The sequence below is a fragment of the Sycon ciliatum genome, chromosome 2 (assembly GCF_964019385.1).
Source record: "Sycon ciliatum chromosome 2, ocSycCili1.1, whole genome shotgun sequence".
NCBI classification, from domain to species: Eukaryota; Metazoa; Porifera; class Calcarea; order Leucosolenida; family Sycettidae; genus Sycon; species Sycon ciliatum.
Genome location: NC_088644.1, coordinates 20,644,601 through 20,666,086, shown reverse-complemented (window position 1 = coordinate 20,666,086; position 21,486 = coordinate 20,644,601). Strand labels below are relative to the sequence as shown.

General features: G+C 47.7%; 1 protein-coding gene across 11 annotated transcripts in view; it reads right to left on the bottom strand.

Annotated features, from left to right (window-relative positions):
- The window catches only part of LOC135809133 (E3 ubiquitin-protein ligase TRIP12-like), a 74,677-nt gene that overhangs the window by 28,288 nt on the left and 24,903 nt on the right, over window positions 1-21,486 (bottom strand). For all 11 annotated transcript variants that reach the window (XM_065322410.1, XM_065322411.1, XM_065322416.1 and 8 more), the window contains 20 exons: window positions 16,422-16,486; window positions 16,045-16,094; window positions 15,717-15,745; window positions 15,072-15,115; window positions 13,462-13,533; window positions 13,089-13,172; window positions 12,457-12,526; window positions 11,606-11,646; window positions 10,442-10,510; window positions 10,123-10,161; window positions 9,349-9,574; window positions 7,990-8,512; window positions 5,720-6,026; window positions 4,343-4,400; window positions 2,738-2,844; window positions 2,163-2,192; window positions 1,852-1,937; window positions 1,536-1,617; window positions 695-724; window positions 167-250 (listed from right to left, as the gene is read on the bottom strand). In XM_065322410.1, the coding sequence (XP_065178482.1) occupies window positions 167-250; window positions 695-724; window positions 1,536-1,617; window positions 1,852-1,937; window positions 2,163-2,192; window positions 2,738-2,844; window positions 4,343-4,400; window positions 5,720-6,026; window positions 7,990-8,512; window positions 9,349-9,574; window positions 10,123-10,161; window positions 10,442-10,510; window positions 11,606-11,646; window positions 12,457-12,526; window positions 13,089-13,172; window positions 13,462-13,533; window positions 15,072-15,115; window positions 15,717-15,745; window positions 16,045-16,094; window positions 16,422-16,486 (2,096 nt within the window). The remainder of the gene's footprint in view (window positions 1-166; window positions 251-694; window positions 725-1,535; window positions 1,618-1,851; window positions 1,938-2,162; window positions 2,193-2,737; window positions 2,845-4,342; window positions 4,401-5,719; window positions 6,027-7,989; window positions 8,513-9,348; window positions 9,575-10,122; window positions 10,162-10,441; window positions 10,511-11,605; window positions 11,647-12,456; window positions 12,527-13,088; window positions 13,173-13,461; window positions 13,534-15,071; window positions 15,116-15,716; window positions 15,746-16,044; window positions 16,095-16,421; window positions 16,487-21,486) is intronic.

Here is a 21,486-nt window from a genome sequence, read left to right as displayed (position 1 = left end):
ATTAGAGGTCCAAAACTTAATTTTAAGCGACAACTAATTGACTACACCACGAGAAGATCGTTTCATTTTCCACCCACGACAGTGTCAGCAGATGTCAGCAAGCTCGTATCATGTATAGAAACTGTGACTTACGTACATTTGCCATGACTAACACATGCAAACTAACCTGCTCAAGCTGTCCAACACAGCAGTGCAAGCGATCCAAGAGCGAGCTGATGGGTGCTCGAGATTCGCCTGAGATCTTCTGATGCTGCAGCACAGCAGTAGAAGTATAATATGGACCACATGTATCATATCAGAAGGAGTTCATTGGTCGTACACCCACATTGCATGGCCATGTGAACAGGCTAGAAACGAGTGGAATCAAGGCATCCTAACTTCCTAAGTTGCACTTGTTATACTCGTTCTTAGCAGGAACCGGAGGTTTTTCCTCTGGTGAGAAGGCAGAATTGCCTGTGCTCTAAACGAATTCAAATAAAAGAAACAAACAAACAAACTTGAAGATGAGACTGAGGAGTTGGAAATTCATCAAAGTGTGATCACTTTGCTTACATTGAAAGCCAAGAATGGCCGACAATAGATAGCAATGAGTGGAATCCAATGTACCGACATGCATGACCAGCAATATACATTCACATGGGATATGCATGGAGGCAGAAGTTCAACACAAGTCATAATACTGCTGACAACTTACAGGAGACGCTATACAGATCGCTGCTGGCGCCTGTAGAAAGAAGACAAATCCCGAATAAAAATAGTATCCAATATCAGCAAGAGGCTCAGAAGCCAGGCAACAACACATACACAACATGGATGAAATACACAACACATAACATTCCTTGATTTTGCGGCGCACTAGGAACTACATAGCCCGGCAACAACACATACAACATGGATGAAATACACAACACATAACGTTCCTTGATTTTGCGGTGCACTAAGAACTACATGTGTCATGCCCCAAGTATGACTATCAAAAAGTGTGACTTTCGCTGTCACGCATGCCTTGAGTTGGCCAACATTAAACTACCTTCTTTTCCAAGCTGGAACCAACGCGGTCTGTTGCACAAGTAGGCTAGGGGGCACATATTGAACTTACTAATAGTGGAACACAACAGGTGTATGTTATGCCAATCAAATAGATTCCGCAGTCATGTAGTGTTGTGCTGGCAGTGCGGGCACTATGTCCATAGTAGTCACTGTTGACCGAGAGACTACCCTGTGATACTGGGGAGTATGGTGAAAGGATGATGATCCTCCACCGTACTGTAAAAAAGACAGCGCTTGTTGTATGTGCCACGCGCACATGCGTACATTGGTCGGTTCCGACAGAACCAGATGCTTTGTATCTATTCTAAAAGTTCCTAGAATGAAGAACCTTAGGAAGGGATCACGGACAGTGTAGGACTGTGAAGAAAGCGTCTACAGCCACTTGTACAGCGTCGACAGGGTGGACGTACGGGGAAAAGAGTGTTGGATTATTTGACCAACTTCACTAGGCACAATGTGGGCAAGTGCTACACACAAAAACTCACTGGGCAGCAGAGGAACACGTGTAGGAACTGCTTCCATCGCACTGCCAGATCTACACACCACGGCTCAGTGCTGGTCAAGAACCTGAAAGCACAAGACCAGCACAGGGAAGCAAGTCAACAAGTGATTCTTGACTGAATGATGGCCAGAAGAGAATGGTATGGTCACCGAAACACAAAACAATGTGATGCAAAAATCAAAAAGCGGCAATGAAGAGTGAAGACCGAGCACTGGAAGCACAGTCTGCAGGAGGGAGATGGCTGATATTCACGCATGACTGAGACTCATGGCCACAATCGTAACCTCAAACCAACTCACTTGAAAAGCACATTCACAAGACCGCTCTGCATGGTTTCGAAGGCTGATACGTTAGTCTGCTCCTCTTCCAAAATAGAAGAGATTTCCTGCACAAGAAAAGAGAAGAACGGAAACATGTCATGACTCAAAAGCAAAGCAACTAGTCAAACCCTCCCCCCTCTCCAAAAACATCAATCAAAGATGACTCCAACGGGAGTCGAATATAGCCATCATCAGGCAAAGATCAGGCACCAGCGGATGGCCACATCCCGACTATGATGTTCGAAGTCTCCTAAGTCTCGTGGTGAGCCCTGACACTATAAACAACTTACCAACAGTGCTGGTATACATGCTTCTTCGTTCTGAGCATAGAGAGCAAATAACAGAACGCCAAAGAAAGAAAATTAAAAATGAACTAGAAAACGCTTCAGAATCTTAGTGTACACATTCCATTATTTCATCATGGTATTATGTTGGCATCACTTGTTTTATTTATAGTGCCATTGAAACCTTATTCTCTCCGACACTCCTATTTGTATAAAATAAAACAAACACAGACGAAAAGAAATGTTTGGGAAGCAGTGACAACAGATGTCCGCATCAAGAGCCTGAAAGCTATCATGATCGTAGCGGCATATCCATGCAGTAGTCAGTAGAGTTGCACAGCATCAATATCACTATCACATCTCGATATTAAAATTGCCTGGTCAGCAGGTGCACACACATACACATACACACCCACACGCACACACGCGCACACACGCGCACCCCCACACACCCACACCCACACCCACACTCACACCCACACACCCCCCCCCACCCCCCCCCCCCCCCCCCACACACACACACAGAGCACTGTACACTGTAGCACGTCTGCTGTGATGGATGGTAAACAATGTATACACACCGATAAGTCAATCTTGGCAGCAGCTGCTGTCAATCTGTGAAGGGTTGCCAAAGCTGGGTGAGCACTGCCGTTTGTCTTCGCAAAGTGCTCAGCAAAGAAACGACGAGCTGTCAAACACGATAAAAAAGAGAGAAGAATACCGATAGTCACTGTCGCCACACAAATTTGTACATACTACCTCTGCTTGTAGTTTCCTACACAAATCTATGGAATGTTGTCATACGATTGTGAACTAAGGCATTCACTAAGCACAAGTGTGCGGATACAGAGAGTAGGTCACTAGGTGTCAACATTATACACATCAGGACACTTTCACGACTGTCGCAATGGGCTGAAATCATACTAAAGAGCGGCACAGGTGTAAGACAAAAAAAGACGTACATACTTATTCTACATTCCTGGCTCCATACAGGTCGTCCCTCGTTAATACATAATCTCTGGGACTTGACAAATGTTATGTATTAATGGGGTTTATGTACTAAACGAAAGTGTACATAACTTGCTTGTATACCAGAATTTTTGACTTTTTTCAACTTTTCTGAGTGTTTCTTGCTGCCATGACTAGGGAGCGAGATATTCTTGATTCCCTCGATATAACATAAAAATTATGTTATAACGGTCACAGTCAGCGAAGATTCTACAGTTTACATGATACATTACATGCCCAGCCGCGCCTGTACAGTCACTCGAAGAAAAAAACAGAGCTTTGTCGGTTGGTGATGTGCGCTCTGATTTCTGAGCTAATTGTGTCCACAAGTAGAAACTAGAACACGACGTGCCTCCACTGGAAGGCCAAAAGACCAACAAATTATGTACTATTGAGGTAGGTGGCATGCGGGTACGGAGAAATGTTATGTACTAACGGGGTTTATGTACTAACGAATTATGTACTAACCGACAAAATTTGTAAGGAAGTGACCCCGTTTCGTCCGGGACTTGAGATTTCTTATGTACTAACGGGGTTTATGTACTAACCGGACTCGTATTAACGGGGGACGACCTGTACTCGGATCACTGGCTCCATACTCAATGATCACTGGCTCCATACTCAATGATCACTGGCTCCATACTCAGATCACTGGCTCCATACTCAGATCACTGGCTCCATACTCAGATCACTGGCTCCTCACTCAGATCACTGGCTCCTCACTCAATGATCTCTGGCTCCCCACTCAATGATCTCTGGCTCCCCACTCAATGATCTCTGGCTCCCCACTCAATGATCTCTGGCTCTCCACTCAATGATCTCTGGCTCCCCACTCAATGATCTCTGGCTCCCCACTCAATGATCTCTGGCTCCATACTCATGATCAGTGGCTCTGCATGCCCTCATCATGATGACTGGCTCCATACTCGTGATCACTGGCTCCATACTCGTGGTCACTGGCTGCACACACAATAATCACTGGCCAAGCCTAGCGCAATCAAGGTGATCTACATTCCACAGCTGGTGTTGAGTTTTCCCTAGCTACAGTCCTGGCCAGAGAAATCCGACCTCATGAATATAATAGCGCCGGGGGGGGCTACGCGGCCCTAGCACCCCACGCCCCACTCTGCAGCAGCTCTTCACACCTGCTATTACAAATCCTCGGGTGTATCACTTACCATGTGCTAGCACCCATTGTCGACATGCAGCTTCAGACTTTTCTGGTGAGCTGGACATCTGGCAAAAGGATGCAAAGAAACAAGAGAGCAACAAAGCATTGGTGCATGTAAGGAATTTGAATGAGTGAAGAATAGAAGACAGCGACAAGCAGATGAAAACACATACCGTATTTTCCGGGGTATAAGCCGCACCGGGGTATAAGCCGCACCCCCCTTTTTGAGGCAAAATATTGACTAAAAGTTGGTATTCGGAGTATAAGCCGCACCCACAAACCAAGATTTTTCACACTCATTGACAAATGGCCTTTCTACAAATTTATTATGGTTATGGAGCTAAATACCATGTTAGATCAGATTATGAAGTGTTAGTGCACCACAGGTTGCTGCAGAGATGTTGGTGTATTGCTGTATTGACTATAGATCACTCCATGTCATCTGCAATATTGAAGCTGAGTCGAATGACATGTCACATGACGTCAGCATGCTGATGTACATGTATGCTAAGCATTCATTCGCGCAAGCATATTCGGTGTATAAGCCGCAGGGGCGATTTTGGTCCGATTTTTAGCGAAAAAAAGTGCGGCTTATACCCCGGAAAATACGGTACCTACATCCAAGTGAACTAGAGGCACATAAGTGCACACGCACGCACACACACGCACGCACACGCACATAAACACACGCACACACACATAAACGCATGCGCACACACAATCACACGTACACGAGCGCACACCCACCCACACACACATACGCACACACCATGCACACACACACGCAAACACATACACGCACACGTGCACACACACACACCCATATACCATGCATACATACATGCACAAACACACACACACACACACACACGTTCATACACATTCATGCACAGACACAAATACATACAAACACACGAACGCACGTGTGTGCATATGTGTATGGGTGTGCATGCGTACGTGTATGGGTGTGTGTGCGTGTGTGTGTGTGTCCTCACCCACTTACTGAGGTGTGGTGAGCCCATAAGTGGGATCATTTTCAAGTCCACCCAGAGTTTTGGGGATTTCAGGGGGCGTCGGCCGTTGGGCGGTTCAATAACCAATTGAGTCATCTTTCCAAGATTCCTTTTGAGTCTCTCTCCCCTCTCCCGGGGGGGGGGACTCACGTGACCAGTTTTGGCAGTGAGCAACAAGTACAGTACAGTACAGTACAGTACAGTACAGTGTGTGTGTGTGTGTGTGTGTGTGTGTGTGTGTGTGTGTGTGTGTGTGTGTGTGTGTGTGTGTGTGTGTGTGTGTGTGCGTGTGCGTGTGATTGCATGTGCACACATACACACACACACACATACACCTTCTAACAAGTAAACTACGGTGCATTTACACATACCTGCCTGTCCACGGCGGAAAGTGACTGTGATCTCTGGTACATTGGTGCAGGCTGACTTAGACTTGCTGATACTGGCAGAGAGGTACTGGGTGGGGGCATATCTCCGGCGGCAAAGGCACTTGAATCCCGGTGCATTGCCTCGCCAACCGAAGTTTGGTCGCGAGTGGAGCCAGAGCTTAACAGCTGCCGATGCTGCCGGTATATCTCCTCATCCTGCTGTTGTGCCTGCAGTTGTGCCTGCTGTTGCTGGGCCTGCTGCCTGTGACGACTGCCACGCCGGCCTTTCATCACATCGCTCAGACGTCGACTGCACATGGTCAGCGGCAACACACACACACACACACACACACACACACACACACACACACACACACACACATGAATACTGGCTCATATTTACATGTACATATAGATACGGATAGCATGACAAGCAGTTCCCAAAGCAAGTGTATATCTATGTGTGAGAGACAACTGGCCACATGTAGAGAACAGTGGCGGCAAAACGCGTAACGCATAACACTGGTGAAAGAACACTGGTGAATTTGTGAAAACCTGCGTGCGAGAAAGCACTAGTACACTTATAGGCTTCAGCAAGAGTACAGAAACCAGAGCATGCAACTCTGCGCAAATCATCCTACTGCGGCTTTCGTTTAGTTTGGGCGATACCTGCATGTCACACCTGTTCACAAGGTCATGTTACTGTATCACCAAGGTAATTTCTGTTGCGTATTGCTGCTTGTCGTACAAAGAGGTAATAAAAAAGGTTTAAAAAAACGCACGCAAATTTCCCGTTGCCACCTTAGTGATACCTAGTGATACCTTAGTGATACGGTGATTTAGCACAAAACCTACGGCATGACGGGTTGTCAAACACTCAGGATGACCTAAACAAAAACCTTCTCCACGTGATCGGTCTTACGCCGCATAGATGCGTATCTGCACACATTCTGGTTTATGTACTCTTGGCTCTAGTCCAGAGTACCCAGCCCATGTACACAACTACCGGGGTGTTCAACTCCACAGAGATCTCCGTCACAACTTGTTTCAAAATAACCTCATTTTTCGTGACGCAATGCACCTGGCTGAACACAACCAAAGACCGCAGTACGCACGCGCACGATCAGCGCTGCATCTCCAATGCATACATACTCGTAGGGCTGGTGACATCATGAAAATGATGCACAAAGAATTTTGAAAAATGAGTCCCGACAGCCATCTATTGGCAGTTGTTATAGTGAGCACCCTCATACCACTACCGCTGCGTTTACACGACATCGTATTTCGTTGTATACGCCGAAGTCGCTTCACAGGTAGAAAATCGACAGGGGGCGGATCAACGGTACTTTACGGTACTAGTACCATTGATCCGCCACCTCTCTAATCCCCTCCTGTCGATTTCTACCTGTGAAGCGACTTCAGTATATACCGTAAAGTACCGTTGATCCGCCCCCCTCTCTAATTCCCGCCCCCTGTCGATTTTCTACTTGTGAAGCGACTTCGGCGTATACAACGAAATACGATGTTGAACCGACGCATGCACTGCTGTGCACAATTCTTGCCAATCCAGGATGAAAATGTGCACAATCCAGCACATCGAGTCTGATCCTCTACGTTGTTGTACATCGTACTGCACTTGACAGCCTTGATCTAATTCCCGCCCCCTGCCGAAAAGCCAGCTGGGAAGCGACATGGCGTGGGGGGGGGGGGGGGTCAACGGTACTTACAGCAGTACATAAAAATACGGTGTGGACTGACAAGTGCATTGCCGTACACAATACGTACCAGTACAGGTGTGCATGTGGACTGACAAGTGCATTGCCGTACACAATACGTACCAGTACAGGTGTGCATGTGGACTGACACTGTGCATAATGCAGGACGGCAAGTCTGATCTTTTGTGTTGTGCATCGTACTGCACTTGACATCCTGGATTTAATTCATGCCCTTGTTGATAAAACTAGTTGGGAAGCGTCCCAGCATGTAGTCGGGAAGGACGGTGGCGGATCAACAGTACTACCGGTATACGCTGAGTACATGTCAGCAAACCCAGGCCAGTTTGATTTGTACCTTCTATTTGGGAGCAGAGAGAGGGAAGGAGGCGTGTTCTCTTGCCGGTACCCAATGCACAAAACAAGGAACACACATTCATGCATAATGTAATAGGCTAGTGGGGGAACAGGGCAGTGCTAATTCCCAGGGAGAAAAAACAACACACGCACACAAGCAAGAAACACAAACTGTGCTGCTGCTGCTGCAATGTCACGACTTACATTGCAGGAGACGGTGTGCTGGAATTATCCACTGGTGATACGAACGACGAGGATGAAGCCTGTGCGGATGACTGGGAAACTGCTGCCCGCCTGCGTCGCGTCGCGGGCGGTGATGGCTGGCTGACGGGCGTGATGTTTGTGCTTGCACTGGCACTGGTCGCGCTAGCGAAGTTCATATTGCGAGCACGGCCCTGCGACGGAGGTGTGTCACATATGATGACGCCTGGTTCGGCGCCACTGGCAGAGGAAGTCTGTCGCGATCTGCTTGAGCCACGCGTACCAGGAGCAAAATGCCCATCACGGTCGGACCCAACTGCTTGAGAACCAAACGGGGAACCTCTTAGCGCACTGCTAGAACTACCACCTGCCTCCATATGGCGGCTCTTGGGAGTTGCTAACGATGAAGCAGAGCAAAGAGTATCGGTCATCATTGCCGAAGTTGTAGCGCTTGCAGAAGCAGTGCTAACTTCCACACATGGAGGTGTATTGGGATTAGCCAGACTGTCGATAGCATGCATTACACCTGTGCATGACAACAGCAGAAGAGGAATATAGATGTTCAAACTTCAACCAAAACCATGGCCGTAACCAAATCCACCATAAAAAAACCACTGCAACCAGCATAACCAGCAGCACCAGCATCACCAGCATCATGTTATGTCACCATAATACAGTATGATCACCAGTGCCAATAAGGAGTGGAAGTAAAGACGTAAGAAAACTGCTTGCCCCAAGCAAGGGAGTTAGTGACCTACATTTGCGCTCACTTAAATCCGACCCGAAGTGCAAAGCTGGCGCCCTGGACCAGTTCTGATTACATCATTGTATTTGTACATGTGTACGTCCAGCCGCATTCGTGCCACTTCCAGGGCGTCAAGGGCGTGCTAGTTGAGGGCGCCAAATATGCACTTTGGGTCGGATTTCAGTGAGCGCAACTGTACAAGCACAAGGGCTTTCTAGCCAGTAGCACACTGCACAGAACAAACCAGCCCATTATAATATGCATTCCGCTACTACTGTTGTGGACATGGAAATCCAGTCGACTGACAGGGGCCGGCGCCTTCAGCGTATACAGAACGTCGTTGCATGCAGTGCACAATGTGCATGTAATGTTGATTCGATGCGACCAGCGCGCTACAGCGCATAATAGCATAATACATGCATGTGTGTGTACTGTTTACCCACGGCTGCATGGCCTGCGCCCTGGGGTAGCTAGACGTGCGACCGGATTTCCATGTCCACGACAGTAGCACTGGGCCAAGCATAACAATACAGACACAAGACTTCAGAAAAAATTTAAAAACCCAGGCGTGGAATATTCTAATTATTACACCGCAGCAATAACACAAGCATTCTGACCTTCACGGCGAAAGTGGACCTCAAAGATGGCTGGAAGCTTGTCAATGAGAATGGTGGACATGACTATACCAAGCATATTCAGCTGGACGTTGGGTGAGGCAAGTAGTTGAGCAACCAGTGATGACATAGGCACCTCACAGAGTACTTCTTCCAGCAGGTTGACAGGGGCAGCAAACAGCAGGCGCAGCAAGGCAAACAGGCACTTCTCGCGAATGGCTGGTCCAGCCTGTTCATTCAGCCACGTGTAAAAACATGCAGATACACACACATACACACACACACACACACACACACACCCGTACACATGCAGGCACGTACACAGACAAACATATCGACACACACACATACGCATACACCATTGGACCATTTGACGCCCATCGCCGGAGGCGATGATAGCGATGCTACAGCAGAAGCCATAGCAGCTTGTGCTGGGATTGCACCATTCAACAGCTTGCAAGGCTGAAGAATTGACTGCCACTATTCAGCCTGGTCTACACCACACACAGCTATGAAGTGGCTTTTTTTGGCCAGTGAATCCCTACTTTACACACACACACACACACACACACACACACACACACACACACACACACACACACACACACACACACACACACCGCGAACAAAATAAATCAGCCACACACAAAAGAAGGGTGTGTGCATGCTTCATAGGATAGCATGACCCAGCAGCCAATAAGAAGAAAAGACCTCTCAAGGCACGACTTTCAACAAGAAAGGATGTCCTTAGCAGGTCCTTGTGATGAATTGACTTACAGTAGCTCGGTGAACCTCAAATAGTACCGGTAGAATGGACTGGACAGACACAAAGAAAAAGTGGCAGGGTTTAATGAATGGCTGACTACTGTACATGTAAGTTACATTGCAAACACCAGTGTGTCTGGGTAGATAAATGCAGTAATGTGTGCAGCAAGCAGACAATTCAGGGCTCTGCAAACATTCACAGATACAGGCACAGAAAGGAAGATCAGCACACAAAGCACAGAAGCCATATATTATAGTTTCGACTAGGCCTTTCGTACCATTGCTTTTCAAGTCGAATACAAAAGGAAAGGAAAGAAAGGTCCAAACATACCTTGCAGAAATTCGCCATGTGCCCCGGTTCACCAGTAAACAAAACAGCACGCTCATCTTTCTGAACATCCTACAACACAGCACATCCAAAAAAACACATGACACACACACACACACACACACACACACACACACACACATACACACACACACACACACACGCCAGTTTATACACACACATGACACAAACCAGTTTTATATACATACATGACCCAAACCAGTTTTATTCCCGTAGCTATGCAAAAGACGTTACTTTTAAGTAACGGCTGGCGCTAGCCAGGGTCCCCACCGCTTTAATTTGGTGATTGCTTGTGTTTTGTGTCTGGCGTCGCGTCGGCATGCCTGGTATACATACATGACACAAACCAGTTTACAGGTATGTACGAAACGAATGAGTTATCGAAAAGAAAATGTCCTTGTGCAAAATCACCTCTCGGACCATTGGGGAACTGCTGAAAAAAGTCTGCTGGTCTAGAGTCCCTACCAAAAGGGTTCTTTGTTTCGACATTGTCAACACTTGACAAATGTAAACACTAAACAACACCACTACTACTGCCAGTTGCGCGAGTTTCACTCGACGATGATGTGATTGAAGCGCGAGCGCCGACCACACCAGCAGCACCGTCACCAGCACACCATAATCGGTGTCCTACATGCCAGATACGAGTACAGTGGAGATCGGATATAACGACCTTGCATATAACAACAGATTGAGTTTAGCAATACAATTCTGTTGGCCAAGTCGTTTATTAAGAGCTTTGTGAAGATCGGGTTTAGTGACAGATCGAATATACTAAGTAGTGACATGTTGTTCTCCCCCGGAGGAGTGTCGTTATATCCAATCTCCACTGTAAGTGCATGGAAGAAGCGTACAAAACTAAAAATAATCGTCAGTACTTGTGTGCCCCCCCCCCCCCCCCCTCCCCTTCGCACTAGGACAGGTTTCTAAGCTTCTCTGTTTTTTCAATACCTGCAGACTAGCCCGATTGTCGCTCCACGCCCCCCCCCCCCCCCCCCCCCCCCCCCCAACGCACATATACACACCATGGATACAGCTGTGGAAGCACTCCGCTATCTACGCACGCACGCACGCACGCACGCACGCACACACACACGTAAACATGAGTGCTACAAAAAGATGCAAGCATCTGAGCAAAGGCCATACCACACTCTTTGTGTCAATCAGTTCTGAACACGGAGGAACAGCTGCAAGTGATAAAGCGAGACAGGCAAAGAAAACACAAGTTAGCTCTCATAACTCACGCTTGCCAGTTTGGCAAAGTTACATACATATGCATGTTGTGTAGGATGGACAGTAGGGAGGTTTAGTTCCCACGTAACGGAAACGCGTACGTGGGTGATCCACGTAAAGTGGATGAAGGGCACCCACGTTGCAATGTTGTGTTTAGTCACACGGAACAAACAAAAGCATGAAGCTAAAGGCCAAAACCTGGTCAAAGACGAAGCTACCCCGGCCTAAGAAGCTCATCCAATATTTTGATTTCGTGCTTCGGAAACTTCTTCAGCTGAACACCCTCACAGCTCGCACAATGCGCTCCATTCTGATTTTCACCCACGTTCTGGCGGAACGTGGGTGAGCCTCCATTCACGGTATGTCGTGAATCAGAAAACGTCTGTACGTGGGTCACTGAGTATCACGTGGTACACCCACGTAAAGTACCCACGGATTACGTGGGACTAAACCTCCCTAGTAACTACTGTCGTGGACATGGAAATCCAGTCGATTGACCGGGGCCGGCGCCCTCATGCTCGGCGCGTACAGAACGCTGCGTGCAGTGCACATGTCGATGATCCGATGCGACCAGCACGCTGCATGCATGCAGCGCATAAATGCATGTGTGTACCGCTTATCCACGTGCCACGGCTGCATGGCCAGCGCCCTGGGGCAGCTAGACGTGCGACCGGATTTCCATGTCCACGACAGTAGCAGGATGTGAATGTGAATCAGAACATGGCGAGCATGGCAAAGTGTAGGATGAGACGAAGTACACTTACGGACGACAGTGGTTTTCTTGCTTGGTGTTGTACGCTGCACGTTGCGGGTCTTACTCGTTATCTCGTTGACCTGGGCACAAGAATTATATGTATGTACACGCGTGCACACGCACGCACGCATACATACACATAACATACATACACACTCACCCATAAACATACATACGCACACACACACACACACACACACACACGCACGCACGCGCACGCGCGCGCGCACACACACACACACACACACACACACACACACACACACATGCACACTCACCCATAAACATACGCACACACACACACACACATGCACACACATGCGAACACGAAATCAAACATAGACATGAGTATGTGACAACCATTATAAAGGTCATACAGCGACAACAACAAGGGTGCACTGATGATCAATTTTTCATTACATCCCAATCCAAGGGTCATTACTCATCAGGTAGAGATTCAAAGGTACTACTTACCAGGAAGTGCTTACAACTTTCCATGTAAGGTAATATGTACCACAATGCAGCAAGAAGACGACAAAAAAAAAAGGGAAACCAAAATGGTAGAAAGCCACAGTACATAGTCCCGAGTACAGCTCAATACACTCATGCACAGCACTGCTAAATAAGGAATGGAGCGGGTACCTGTGTCATGCTGGTGAAATCGATGAAGTAGGAATGACCTGCGATGGTGAGCACCACTTCATCAGCACTGGCAGAGTATGCAGCCTAGCACATGCACAGAAGACAGAGAACAGACCAAAGCTATCAAGATGCATATCAGCAGGTGTTTCGGGGTTTTCTTTCAAACTTTTTTCTCGTACAACAGCACGTAAGCAAACCTGCATACTAATGCATACCAGTGACATTATGATTTTTGAACTATTCCAAGCACGATAAGAACGGCATCCAGTCTATAAGCTCCTGCCTGTCCTTTGAAAAACGTAGAATACTACTGGGAGTCATCCCATATTCTAAGCAGCATAGGAAAACATTGCGACAACGGCGGTTACATTACCTCGATTGTCATGCTGTCTACAGAGCTGTAGGGATGATAAACGCCAGAGTCGTCGCACCATGACCAGCTTGCCTGCAGCCATCAAACAATCAATCAAGACAACAACAACAACAACAACAACAACAACAACAACAACAACAACAACAACAACAACAACAACAACAACAACAACAACAACAACAACAACAACAACAACAACAACAACAACAACAACAACAACAACAACAACAACAACAACAACATGGCCATTAACCCTTTAGGGTCCACAATTATTTCAAGGAATGCACTGCATACGCGAGCCCAGGTACTTATCTGGTCGTTACTTTGGTGTCCTTTGGCCGATTTTGGTGATCTTGGGCTTTCTGGAAAGCTCTTGGCCAGAGGAACACAGCGATACCCAGAAATCCATCAAGGAATCCACAGAACCAGCGCCGCAGCGCGATTCAGCGCTCCAAAAGCCAGCATTGCGAGCGCCCAACTCAAATTCTCTGCCATTTCAACAAAATGCATCGCAGATCGCTCAATTTTTTACATGAGAGCTGAGAAACATGCCTTTGCGATGACGTGAACTATCTGTGGCTGTGTGTGCCGCGAGTCAGGGAAAACCCCCAAAAACCAGTTCAAAATGCACGCGCCCAGGGTGACTCTGCTGAGCGAATTTAGTTCGAGCCTCACAACTCCGCTCTCCGACCTCGGATTGCCTTCGGGTTTTTTCGAGCCGATAGCTGAGACAATTCTAATGTCGAGAGACCTTTCGATGGTCCGATTTGGTCAAGGGACGGCCGAGTTACGCCAGGTTGCGCTTACACTGGTACGGATATATCCGTACTATGGGCCTCAAAGGGTTAAATCCCGCAAACCAGCAGGCACAAGGAAAGACGAGCCACACCACCAGCAGGCACAAGTAAGGACGAGCATGTATGCAATCAAGGCACTTTACAGTTCATGTCTCAGTGAAGTGCATCCCTTGACTCAGTGGAGTGCATCCCTTGACTCAGTGGAGTGCATCCCTTGACTCAGTGGAGTGCATCCCTTGACTCAGTGGAGTGCATCCCTTGACTCAGTGGAGTGCATCCCTTGACTCAGTGGAGTGCATCCCTTGACTCAGTGGAGTGCATCCCTATAGGAATTGAAGAAACACTTGCAAAGGATGAATCCACATGGAACGCATCCACACAATACTTAGCTACCGGATATCTTGAACAATACCAAACAGAAAAGCATTGAAAAAAAGTAAAAGGGACCAAGGAACTACAAGTTACACTATAATGTCCACTAACACCACCAGTTACTAAACAATCAGTTCCTTGGTCCCTTTTACTTTTTATGAATAATCCTTGGCTCTCCATCCGAGAATAGCATTGACACAGGTTAAACAAAACAAAAACAAAAACAAAAAATTTCACGGTTCGCGTGAGACTCGGCCAAAGGCCCAGTTTTCCGCATCCGCAGGAACGCCACCACCCTCTTGGATCAAGGCGCAGATGCAGCTCCTAAGCGGTGGGAGGTGAGTAGATCAGACCCACCACAAAGTGGTCAAAGACCGAAATCCCATTCACTGCATCCATGAAACTTTTTTTTAAACAAAAAGTAGACTGAAAATCACTTACAGCTTTAGGAGACTCGGTCTGGCGACACAAGTAACCAAACACACCTGTAAAAAGACAACAATCACACAGAATAACAATATACATGTACCATTGAGCAAAATAGCTAACAATGTGATCATAAGCTACTCCTACTACTTCCAGCAAACACAAGAGGCCCAAGAACAAGAACACTAAGTACTGGTGGGAATAAGGAACGAGGTGTGGTGTGTGTGTGTACATGAGGCGCGTGTATCGCGGCGTGTAAAGAGCACTGTAACGGGGGGGGGGGGGGGGGGGGGGGGGTATGGACTATAGACCTGCCAGAAGACTGGCCGTAGTGAGTGCAGTACTGGGGGACGGGTATAGAGACTATAGACTTGGCAGAAGACTTGCTGTAGTAAGTAATGTAAGGCCGGTATCGACATGCTCGAAGACTGGATGCATCTAACACCAATGCAGTGGTCATACCCCAGCAAGTACAAGTAGCCATAACTCGGAAGTACACAGAACATTGGGTAAGAGGCATGGCATACGTGCACATGCCTTATTTCAAAGAGTTGGAAAAGACAACAACAACAACAACAACAACAAAAACGAAATAAAGCCAATCCATAAGCCCTGATAGTTGGCACAGTGCAAAACCATGCTGCAACGCACGTTGCTCACCTGCTTTTGGAAGTGGTGGCAATAGCTCCCTGTCATGTCAAGAAAGAGAACACAACAAGCACACAGGTGTAAACACATGCAGTACGTGCACATGCACACATACAAACAAGAGGCACAGTAACACAAAAACTGTACTGGAAGAAAGGAGAGCAGCGACTAATTTCGAGAAAGCAGACACTCACATCAATAGGTATCAGAAAATGCACTGAGAGTACCCAGAGTGAACACCCAGAGAGAATATCCAGAGTGAACACCCAGAGTGAACACCCAGAGTGAAGCCTAGTTAGAATATGCTAGAGAGTTCCCTCTGGTAGAATACAGCACTTACACAACAAGACTGAGTACGGCATGCAGTTCCTTAGGATTACGCAATGATATCTGAAAACAAACAACAAAAAGAAAAGAACATTAAGGGACCACTAACTAGAACAAGGCACCAAACTCCCTGAGTCAAGACCACTTGTATACATTACTAGTACCTGCCAACACAAAACAGCAGCTAACATAGTTGTTGCCGCTCGCCAACAGCAGTGGTATTGCTAGTTCTGTCTGTGTAGCCTATCAGTTGAACATCGCCTTTCAGCAGCTCACTGGAGTAAATCCCAGTCAGTAAGGTCGCTGCGGCTACAACACATCAAGAAGAATAGACCTGCTGGTTAGCTCCACAGTAGTAAATGGTGCACACAAGAAGATGTACAAACACACCTCAATCTGTGGGAGCTTCTCCTTTTCACTTCCAATCAAAAGATAACGTAGCGTGGCATTAATTCCTGCAGTTCACACACACCCAATAGGAAAGCACAGCAGAGGACTGCTTCCATCAGAGCCTATTCATTGGACAGTAGCGACTATTGTCAGGCTGTATTTACCAGAACACTGGTGTCATGCGCTAAAGGGTAGCTTTTTTCTTCCTTTCCTTTCGCTGCGTGCATTCCCTTTCCCCAGGTTAAAAGCTCAGGTGTGTACCCGGAGGCACTGTTGCAAAGAATACCATAACGTTAATTACTTGAAGCAAACAGCGAGCCACTCAGTCACTGTTAGCAAGCAGAGCCAATAGCAAGTACATCATGCCTAAGTCTATAACAAAACGGTTCAGGGTGAAAGGGAACAGCACCAGAGAAACCGAAAAGAAAACAGAAAACTCCTCTAGCTATTCGGAGTTGTAATCAGCAGGATATGATATGGGACATGCGTATTGAAAAGTGCATGCTAGTCTTTTCTTATCTACAAGTGCAGGGAGTCAGAATTTATGTTCTCTCTCATCCCATGCCTTTTCATTACATCCATGCATTAGAGAAGGCTGAGTATGTTCAAGCAAGCCAAGAGACCCACCCACCAGCGACTCGATCTCAGGACTCACTCACAAAGAAAGAGCATGAAAAATATGTATATAGAGTACTAGCAAGAGTACATAAACCAGAGTGTGCAACTGTGCATAGCAGATCTGAAACAGCACAGTTTGTGCACTACGTCACCCTGATGAGGTCAGCCAAGTCGCGACTTGCGTACAGCTCAAATTTTCGTGTTTCAGAGCCCGGAAATCAGCCAAGTTTGCATGATGTTAGAGGTCCTGTTTTAGGATTTCCGTGTTTTGTATGACTACGTACGCTCCGTACATCCGCTGAAAAGTAAATTCACCAGGCTATCCGTATCAAAAAACCGAAATCAGGACAAACTCAATGACCTGCACCACCGTGACTGGTTACGCAACTTTTCACCGTACCTGTGGCTTACCATGCCGTCAAAAAAGACGTACTGCACGGATTACACTCCCACAGAACCATCATGAGTTGCACACTCTGGTTTATGTACTTTGGGTTGGGACTAGTTAAACTCCGATGGTGAGCCAATTAAAATAATGGTACAAAAAAGGAGTCGCTGACTGTATAATATGGTCTGGTTACATGGGTGGACAGTTAGTCTTAACTCGTAACATTTCGTCCTTCTCCTTTTAAAAAACCCATATAAGGCCAAGTAAAAAAAATCCTAGTTTATCGTCCCCGCCCGCCCCATTTTTCGAGGCCGCCCGGAATTTATTTTTATTTTTTAAATCTAGAATTTTGCCAAAAAGCTTGATTTTTTACGTCGGCTAAGGCTTGAAAACACAGCTTCGTCTTTCTGCCGAAAGTCCGTCTTCATCCTGTCGAGACCTCGACAGTTTTCCGTTCTTTCCGTAGTTGCGACTTTGTTGAGAAGCGACATGCCGTTTGTTTTGCTGCAAATCCGTCGCGGGTTGAAAGTTCTGAAGTCCTGGTATGGCTGTGTTGTCTCTGCGTCTTCAACTCTCTCGGACATTTTCACCCAGTTCAGCGCTGGCGAGTTGGACCATGGGGAGCGCCTTGAGGAGAGCGACGTTGTCTCTTGTGTCCAAGCTAGTGTTGGCGACACAAAGCAAGGTTCCAAAACCCCTGTGAGTCCAGATTCGCCAGTAGGCGAGACTGTCAGCGCTCTTGGGCAATACGTGGAATTCGTTATCGCTTGCCCTGAACAGGCAGCGACAGCGACAACACAGGAGAGAACTCCGTCTGGTGACGCTTTCGCTATGTTGATGGCTGCGTCGAAGACGCAGTGTGCTCTTCCGCCGAAATGGAACCCTGTCAACAAGAAAGCTGTGCTGAAAAATGATCTTCTGCTGTTCTTGGAGGAGAACAAGTTGGGCTGGGAAGAGGCGCTTGCTGGATCAGCTGGTGTGAACTTCGTAGGAACAATCAGTGATGCATTGTGGTATATCGATGGCAATCACCACACCTTGTCAAGTCGAGGTTGTGCAGTGCCTGCATTGTTGGAGAAGTTTGTTGGGTACAACACGCCGGAAGATCGCAAAAGGAGAAAGCGGGACCAGTCGAACCTGTGCCGCCAGAATTTGGATGCGTTGTCGTCATCCCTGTTCTTCTTGGCTGGCTGCTCCTACATGAAGCACCAGCACTGGAAAAGTGTCCGGGAAGCTGTGTTGAGACTTGCTGACAACTTCCGCAAGTATGCTGCGTACCTGAAAGCGCATCTGGATACAGTCTACACCAGTGAAGCCAAGCGTACCTGCGTGAGAACTGACGTGGATGAGCTGAAGGTGATTGGGGCGACTCTAGTCGTGAAGCCAACTCTGGGTGCGAGATATAGAAGTCTGCACGCCGCTATATCTGCTGCTGAGGATTATGAACACATCCTGATTGAGGACCATTGTCCTACTGAACATCGCCGGAGACACGAGTACCTGGAGGGGATAGTTGTGCCCGTCAAGTGCGTTCTGTATTCGTACACTGGCAGCAAGGCGCATGTGCATTTCATCTGGCGTATTCCAGAGTGTGCTGAGGAATCTGAGCTCCTGCAAAAGAATTCCGCCATCCAGCAACAGCTCAAATCCTGCATGCCAACATTCCACACTCGCATTATGCGAAGGGAATTCATCCATCTGTTTGGCTCTGTGACGAACACCAAGCCTGCATTTCTGCGGGAGGTGTACAGAAGGCTCACGGGAGATGCGAGTGCCAGTACAAACGCAGACCAAGCAGCAGTGGACAAACGAATTGCAGAAATGTTCGAAACAGAGGATGCAGACCTCATCTGGGATTTGCGCACTGTGAACAGCGGTAGGCCCGAGTCATATACTGCTTTTCTTGAGCAATGCCAGCAATACATTGAGAGCTCCGTGGAGACTGCAGTTGATGACCGACGGCATGACAATGTGGAAGAAGACAACACTGTCATTACTCACCTTGCCAAGGCCTTGAGCGTCAGGGATATGCACGAGGAGGTCCCTAAGCGTTGCCCTCCAGACACACCCATCCCGTCAGTGCAATGGCTCCGGTATCAGTTCTGGCCGAGAAATCCTGCATTGGCTACAGCTCGCCACTACACGGGCAAACTCAAAGTAAAATTCATGGTTCAATCACGTCAGTTCCGGACAGCTCACATTGACTGCCACTACGCCAGCGCTCTGTTTCGCTATGAACGGGAATTTGCTGTGCAGTTTCGTGATCATGTGTGCTTTGTATGCCAAGATGACAAGCACACAATCAAAGTTGGAGAGCCTGGGCATCCTGTGGCAGCAGTAGATCGAGGCAAGCCGGTTCTGGTTGGGCTGAATGAAAAACTGGTAGTTTCGGACCACGATTTCACGAAGTTCAATCTCACACCAAGCGTGAATCTCATTGTGGATGTGCCAGAATCCATTGATGACTCCTTCTATCGCGGAACAGTCCACGTGGGCTTGAAGGACTGTGTATTTCAACATTCCTCTCCATCGCGCCATGGTTGCGAGCTCCTGAGTATCCTGCAGAAAGGCGATGTAAAACCTATCCTCTGCATGTACACCGATGGCGGGCCCGACCATCGTCCAACCTACCTCTCCACGCAGTTGTCCCTCCTGTCGCTGTTCATCAAGCTCGACCTAGATTATGTCTGTGCTGTTCGAACACCCCCGTACAACTCTTGGAAGAATCCGGTGGAGCGCATCATGTCGATCTTGAACATCGCTTTGCAGGGTGTCGGTGTAGTTCGGAATGAGACCACTTTCGAGAATCAACTGAAAGGCTGCAACAACATGAAGGACATCAGGAATGCTGCCGTGAAGACCCCTGGCCTGAAAGATGCAGTGCTGGATGCAATGGAACATATGAAGATCTTGATTTGCTCGCTGTTCCAACGCCTTCGCCTGACGGGTGTACCATTCCAGTGCTTTCATGCTGCCACGGACGAGGAGGTTGAGGCTTTTCGTGACACCGTCAAACTCATCGACCCGTCACTGGATACCAAGAGTACCACCAAGCAGTCCATTTCAGGGAACAAGGTACTTCTGACATTCCTGGAAGAGCACTGCATTGCCCGGCAGTACTCCTTCACCATCCTGAAGTGTGGCAAACCAGCATGCTCAGTGTGCAAGCCTCCGCGACTGCCAGAGGATGTCTTCTCGAAGCTGCATCACCTCCCAGACCCTGTACCTGATGGCGAGCGGTACAAGAGCTTTGATGCTGTATATGGCGAACCAACATCGGAGAAGCACAGGCCATCTCTGGTTGCAGCAAGCCAGTCAGCCTCTGGTGGTCATGGCATGCCATTCCCGCCCAGCGCCCAGTATGCCAAGAATGTCAAGGAGGTCATCAGGTGCTCCGAGTGTGGCAAGCCTCGTGTTCTGTATGCCAAGCAGAGCGTCAAGTCAGCAGCACGTGTGGAACTGGTCGCGGCCTTGGGGACCCTGAGCTTCTCCTGTGGCAGTCATCTCACGAATGTAGCTTGCGAAGTCACCAGTGCCCTGGCTTCCGTGCACGTCAAGGGAAATCTCACATGTGACAGTCCTATTGAGATCCCGTACTACTCTGCTGGGTATCCCACTGTATGCTGCTACTGCGCTTCAGGAGAGGGTCTAGTCAATAATGCCGATGCGTATCCTGTGTGTGGTGCTTGCCAGGAGTCTGGGAAGAGCGCCATGAAGAAGCGTACCCGCACGCATGTCCCTCAGGGGAAGAAGTGAATTGTATTCCAACATGTTCCCTTTATGACTGACTATTGGTTACTGTCCTGACTGGTTCTTTCCCTTCTGCAGCTTTCTATCATTTATCTGGTGGTCTGTGTGAACCAAACAGTATTGGGGTTTGTGTCTTATGAGTGGAGTGACAATCTGTCGATCCAAAGATTTTGCATGTAATTGTTTATGTACATATAACTGTTATAGCATTGTGTATTCCATACACTACCACTATTCTGTTGCAGATTGTTGCACATGATGTGTCATTGTTTACCAAGAACTATACTAGTCTGTAGCACATCAAAAAAT